General features: G+C 34.1%; 1 protein-coding gene across 1 annotated transcript; it reads right to left on the bottom strand.

The window, feature by feature from the left end:
- LOC117962525 (kunitz-type serine protease inhibitor A-like) lies at positions 1-7,278 on the bottom strand. The gene is made up of 6 exons (XM_034924565.2): positions 6,919-7,278; positions 5,597-5,785; positions 4,390-4,557; positions 2,856-2,924; positions 960-1,038; positions 1-324 (listed from the first exon to the last, which is right to left on the bottom strand). The coding sequence occupies exons 1-6, from the start codon at positions 6,995-6,997 to the stop codon at positions 279-281; spliced, it is 630 nt and encodes a 209-aa protein (XP_034780456.2). The 5' UTR covers positions 6,998-7,278; the 3' UTR covers positions 1-278.
- Positions 7,279-7,575: the final 297 nt, after the last annotated feature.

Here is a 7,575-nt window from a genome sequence, read left to right as displayed (position 1 = left end):
TTGATGGTTTGTATAAAACGTATTTTATTGAAAGCAGGTACGGTAAATAATCTTCTCAATGAATTAACACATCATTACAATCAGCAATAGACAATGACACATGGATTTGTAATTGACGTTTTCCCTAGAATAAAATACATTGTGCTGTTGATAACAATTTTGAGAAAAAAAGCTTTGAGAAACTTTTATGTACAGCATTAAAATTATTATATTTTTTTTTTACTGAAAATGCACTTTGATTCCTGATCCAACACGTATTTTTGCTGTTGTTTTGCTTCTCACTTCATCTCTACTTCAGTGGTTCTTCTTTTACTGTGGCTCTTCCTAAAGGCAAACACAAGGCATTAATGAAGAGAGATAGCATCACGTACAGTATATTATTTTCATGTTCACAGATTTGACGAGTTTCGGTAGCTGGTTAAATACAGTAAACAAAATAGTCACACACCACAATCTGCATAACTGCGACATTTTTCTTTTACTGGAAAATATGCAAACCGATATCTAAAACCTGGAGCACCTGGATCACAGGACAACCATACCATATGCTGCCCCATACATGCATAGTCAATGTAACTTCAATAGCACATAATATGTTTCACCATAAATGTTGTCAAATAGGGGGTATATTTATATGATATTTGTGGAAGTGTGAGACAAATTCTAATTCTAAATGATTACAAGTAACAGAGGGCAATACTGTATTTCCATAAGAAAAGTGAATAACGAAATCTGTTTTATAGCACCTAAAAGAAGGTTGTAGTCAGAAATCAAATTTGTTTTGTAAATGCAAAGTAAATGATGAAAGCACCTTGAGTAATGGAAAAACTGAAATGGTATTTTTTTGTTTTGTTACAGAACCAGTTTGTTCAAGTTCCTTTAATAAGTGGTCAGTAACACTTGCCAAAATACCTTTTCTCTACATACAGGTAGTTAGGTACAGTAGTTCCCTTTCTCACCTTTGGGTGACAAAAACGGCAATTGCAGCAACAAGTGCAACGGCAAATATGCAGCCACCCACAATCCCCACAATCAGTCCTGAAATCAAAAAATGAAAATAAATCATTAAGGATAGCTAACAAGGGTGTAATCACAGATTTTCACAAATCCATAGATTATATTAACAAAAGACACATAATGAACCAGTAAGGTTCTCACTTCCTGTAAACACTTTGCATGGTTCCTAGACAAACGAAGCTGTCAGATGTATTATCTAGGATTAGGATGCCATAACACTGTATATGTGTTCTATGCGGCTCCATCACACTTCACGATAAATTAATAAAGGGACTCAAATTTGTACACAATATACTGAAGGAATTCCCTCATTGAAGCTTATCAACTGTTCAAACGATATACAAACAATATAAAAGCGCATCTAAATTGAAGGCCCATTACGGACACAACAAAGATGAGTACTTCAGTCTTCCAACCTCCGCTGTTAGTTGTAGATGTGTTGGTTTTACTGGCTACTATGATGTGCATAATGATGAAATACTAAACCATAGGGCTACCAACCAATTATATACACTATATATAATGATTGGTTCACTGTGTAAGTTTAAATTAAATATATTATAACTGAGGCAGTATTTTTTTCACAGTAAAAAATGGCTTATTTCATGGCATTTCACTGTCTAAAAACAGGTATTTCAATATATTTCATAGCATAATATTTATTAAGGCAGAAAGAAATGGTTTTGTCACATTGAAAATTGACCATTTTCTTTAGAGTTATTATACAACAAATGTTCCTAAGTATATATTTTTTAAAAAATGTATGTCCAGCATCAGTAAATTATCAAACAAAATAAAAACATAAATACATGTAAAAATAACAACAGACATGTGAAATGTCCCCTTCTTGTACTGTACAGACCTATTTTTAGCAAAATGATTTCTGATCTTTGAAGCAGCTGGTGTCTTTTTCATTGAAGACAGTTTGTGCGGCTCTCTGCAGTGTGTTCAATCACATTTACAGGAAGCAAACTAAACCGGCTGCCAGGTTCACAAATGCAGTGTAACAGGTAGTGCGTCAATCAGGCAAAAGTTTGATGTATTTATTTATTTAATTGTTCATATATATATATATATATTTACACTATTCTTTCAGAAATGGGGATTTTTACACAACTACATATTACACGGCAATGGTTACATTTGATGGCAATGGTTAATTGTGATAAAAAATACAGCCTTAATTATAAAGGTTTCAACCCAGTTAAGCAATGAGGAAACTCATTTAACCGACAATAGTAATAAAGATAACAGCATGTCAATAAACTTTAGGCTAAGACCCTTTTCTTTGTTAATGAATCTGTAACATTTAAATTAATGCTAACCAAGGTTTGAAAAGTTTTCTTGCATCGCATCAGCACTTCCAGTATCTATAAACAAGACCCCTTTGGTTAATTTGCTTGTATTGTATACTTCAATTTGAAATACGCAGATATGTCAAAAAGAAGTTTACAATGCAAGTTATTGATGGAATGCTGCTCCTGCTGCTGCCTGGTACATAATCTCTTTATGTATTGTAATTCAAACCCAGTCCAATGGTCTAGCTGCAATGAGACCATGTGACCTGCAAACCAACCTAGATTCAACACTTGGTCTGTAACATTTTATTTTTGAAGTTTACACATCTTAAAATAATTTATAAAAAATCAAGTAAATAATGTTCTCAGACAATATATGCAGTATGAAGAGAGACCACTAATACTATTAATAAATGCACTGTACAAAAATTGATTTTAAAGCATTGGTTAACATCTCTTCAAAGCAATACTATCCACATTTGCTTTATGTAAGAATCGTTGCCGTAAATAAAATCTGTAATAAAAAGCTGTTCATTTTACCTTCATCTACTGCAGATTCTTCAGGTTTTTCTTCCACTGCCTCATTTCCAAGTGCTCTACCAGCTTTTCCTAAAGAAAAATATCAGTTATAATTGGCTTGCATGCAGGGGGCTATTTATAATAGTTACACTTCATGCTAGAAACAAACAACTGACACAATTCAATGTGTCTTAGCTCTTGCAAGTTATTTTTCTCTCAGCTTTGTAACTTGTGACTTTTCGCCAACAATTGGCGCTATAAAGACATGAGGAAATGTTTTGAACATGCAGACTGCAGTGTGCAATGAAAAACAGGACCCTAATAAAACTGCCTGATTCCTTTGATCACAAATCTTTAAAGGGATTGAATATGAGCAGCTGAGGTTTAATCAGGTTTGTAAGAAACACTCGATGTATTTACAGTACGGTCAAAACCATGGTACCCTAGTGGCGGCACCTTGTAACTACTGCTGAATCCTTGTGCCGTCAATAAAGCCTGCGCACATGTATAGCGTGTCAAGCACAATTTCTGTGTCTGGCTGCTTAATACAACGAACAACACACCTCCCAGTTACAAGGTAGTTCACTGAAAGGTGACCCTGCTTCTTTATTACACCTGTCGAGTAAATTATTAAGCTTTTCCGTAAGCTGCACAACTATCCCAGCCTTAGTCAAATAGGGCTGTAATCTCATTTCAGTAAAGCTAAGTGTTCTTATGTTGAGCAGTATACAAAAACTTAAATGCATTAATCCAACTGCATGTATGTTTGCAACAAATATGTAGATATTAATACTAGTGTATGAATAATTATTGGCACTCGCATGGGCCTCTTGTGATTTGCAGGGTAAAGATACCTGGTGTAGAACAGACACAGGAGTTTATGTAACACACAGCTATTCAAAAAGCAAGGTGATCAAGGCAGTAATGTGCAACTATCATGACCCCATCTAATAAGGCTCACCAAAACCCAGGTGCACAGAACTGAAACACAAATCAAGAAACACATCTACTCTTTTTAATCTTCTAGCCAAGGTTGTGATATAACTTTTGACAGGTATGTGTTATGTAAAAGGTTGCAATACAAAACTGTCGCCAGATTACATTTTTTTAAACATGCAGGCCATACTGTAAAATAATTTTTAAAAAAAAAGTAAAAACAAAAGTGCTATTTTCATATTGTAAATGCAAGCAGCTTTGGCTTGAACAATTCTGAGGCTGCAACTTCAAGTTAAATTATTGTATCTGAATACAAACATTGCATTTTACAAACACAAACTCTAACACTGATTAATATTCATGAATTCTGTGATATATGTGTGATATGATATTTTTGAATGTAAATAAGAGTAAATGCTGTGAAGTTTTTTTTTTTTAAATGTATACTGCGTAAGATCTTTCAGCAATGTAAGATACATGTTTACAGAGAGAGTACTAGCTGCAGATATATCAACTTACCCTCCTCAAGACAAGTTTAACACTGTTGAAAGCATCAGCCAGCCAAAACTATTTTTCTTCAATCAATTTTGTTCAATCAAAAGCTTCAGTTGATATTTACCTTTGCAGAACTCCAAGCATTCCTGCTTTGTGGAAAATCTGTTTCCGTTCCCGTGGCAACCGCTATAAATGAAGGATTTGCAGGTTGATTCCACGCTGTTAAAGTACCACATAAGCATCCTACCATAGCAGCCGCCTGTGACTGATGGCTTCTCGCACAACGCTTTTCCTAAAAACAGCAGAAAATATTCATGTAAGGATAAGCATGACTGGATTTTGCAAACTTTATTTAAAAAAAGGATCAGAAAAATACTGTACATGTAAACACTTTATTCTGAGAAGAAAACATTGTATAAATTAAACGTTAACTGTTTATTTTGCAGAAACAATTAAAAAAAAACACATTTAGCTACACTGAAGCATGAGAAATTACACATGACCAGTTTAAAATGCCCTATCCTTGTAGTCCTAAACCCTAGTACTTCCTAAGCCAGACACCAGAGACCAAGGTCAAGGCTGGCACGGAGGTAGAAGACTGGACTAGGGTACTCCAAGTCTTATAATAGTAACAATCCCAGAGCCTCAGGTTTTTATATACTGTGTTTACTGAACAAGATTACTTCAATGGGTGAGTAATGTTATTCTTAGACACATATTAAATAAACCATGACACATTTTGAAGTCAGTAACTGTTAGTGTTGTTTTTTTATTATTATTATTTTGTCAATACAATTTTAACTCTTGATGAATTCAAATTGTTGAGAGTGTATTTCAAAAGAAAACTAATACCGGTATACTGTATGATAAAATAGCTACTATACCAGATAAGAAATAGAAAGTCCTGAACAGTGCAGTTGTGGTGTGATTTAAAACCAATGTAATGGGAGGACACCTCAACTGAACTGCCTTTAACAAAAGAAGTGTATTGTATGTTAAGTCCTGTCTCAGAGAAGACAGTACCTGTTGCAGAGCCACCAAACTTCTTGCATGGCCTGGTGTTGAAAGAATGAAGGCCCAACTGCTGGTCACCTGACATCTGATGTTAAACATTCAGTACACTAAAGGATACTTTATATCATCAACATGTTGCTAATATTTACTAATCTGTTTAATATGCTATCACGTGTGTTCTGGGTGATTCTCTATTATTATTTCCAATTAGAACATTATTTGACAAGCATCACTTCAAAGCAGTATGGATGCAAGGCATGAATAAAATATAACTTTTCAAAAACACTTTATTCACTTGAGTCACAAACTATACTTACGGTCATCAGGATAAAAATCTTCAGGTGTGTCGGAACAGTTCTTCATGCACTCTTCCTCCTTGGCAAAACGATTAGCATTTCCCCCCTCTCCTTTGTAGGTGAATGGTTGGCATAACTTAATTGTTTGGTCAAAATGAAATTGGACTTGATTTTGAGATCCATTACCTGTGTCCGGAGAGAGACTGCAATCTGACAGAGAAAATTAAATAAATGTCAGGAGTTGAGTAGTTCTAATTAGTACGATCTTTGTCAAAGTAGTCTTTACCAATGTCAAACATGTCAATGATAAAAACTAATTTTATAACATTTCTTCTTGATTTTCTACATTCAGAGTCTTTTAGTTATGGATTAATGCACAAACTATTCTAGACTAGAGAGTCCATTATTCTGTATCTTATAAGTAGGCACAGTGCGTGTGTGTGGAAATGGAAGACCAATTACGAAATATATTTGGCTGTTAAATTATTCTTTGGATATTCAGCTTATTAGTATGGTTTTAATATATTTACACGTATAGGACTGTATTGATGATTCATTGAATTATCAATCATTTCATTGTATTTATGACGATCATTAACTAGCTAATTATAAAAATGCATTTCCAGTTTGATCATCACGGCTTGAACTAAGAGAAATGCAGAATCATTTAGGAAAAAATTTCTTTCAGTTTCTGGAAAACCACGACTATTTGAAAGAGAAAGCTATGGGTTCCATTATTAAACTATTCTTTCATGTATTTGGTTGTTTTATATTATAACAACTGAATAAATAACCAAAAATAATACATCATCCATAACTATAAAACAATAATGGTACACGCAGTAATATTAACATAAAGTTAAACACGATTCTAATACATAAACAAATACAGATATGAGACATCGCCTGGCCAACAAATGAGTTAACCAACACTCTACCACACATATTATGCCTTTACTGTATTTTACATCTCAGATGCATAAATTGGATATGCTTCAAAATACTGGTACATTAACTATGCTGTAGCTACACTGCACCTAAATGTTACATTATTTAATACCAGTATTTACAACAATAGACAGTGCTCCCACTTTACAAGGCGGCCCTTTTTAATGAGGAACAAGTTGTAAGGCTCCCATTTGCCCCATAATGCCATTACACTAACACTAGTATTCTCGTTATAAGGTGGAACACAAACAGCACGGTCTCTTAACTATGGCTCCCGACTACAGCGTTATAGAGGGGGAGCACTGTATTACTAATAGGCTTTCCTGTTATCTTTTATACAAAAAAAAAATAGAACAGAACTCATTTTTGACAGAAAATTGGAAAATTGTACTTACCTTCTTTACTAAGTAAAGCAGCAAATGTAATTCCAATAAAATACACTCCAAGGAAAAGAATTGTCTTCATCGTGAACATTTTAAAGTATAGTGTATCTCGGGCTTTACAAAAGGTGACTGTGTGTAACAAGCCCACACACCTTGAAATGATGGTGCTTCTTCTCTATTTTAACAGAAGGCTGTCCTTTAGACTTACAGCTATCATGACTCAAGTTTTTATGACATGGGAGTTTCAGTCAGTGAAAACCTTTTGGACCCAATTGCAACCCATCAAATCAATGACATTGATGACGGATGACTGTGTTGATTACAACCGAGATGTAATAAAAGTAAAAGATTAACCATTATAATGTATTACTAGGAACTTACCGTGGTTCTGTCTTGCTTATAGTTACATATCTGTCAGACTTCCACACCAACATTAGCTTTGCTTCCTTGAAATAGGAAGCAAGTGCCATTCATCAGCTTAAAATACATTTTAAAAAGAAAAATCACAAAGATAATATTACAAACCATCAGCGATACAGTATTTTATTATATATATTTTTTTGCCAATGGCATCCCACCCAACTCTATATTTTCTTAAACTGACCCACACATCACTAGTCACCATTTTGACTGTAATGGTCACCAATTACAAAATTGTTGTTGTTTTTG

Source organism: Acipenser ruthenus, chromosome 1, assembly GCF_902713425.1.
Source record: "Acipenser ruthenus chromosome 1, fAciRut3.2 maternal haplotype, whole genome shotgun sequence".
In the NCBI taxonomy this organism is placed as follows: Eukaryota; Metazoa; Chordata; class Actinopteri; order Acipenseriformes; family Acipenseridae; genus Acipenser; species Acipenser ruthenus.
Note: the sequence above shows the minus strand (reverse complement) of the source record. Positions and strands in the feature narration are given on the sequence as shown.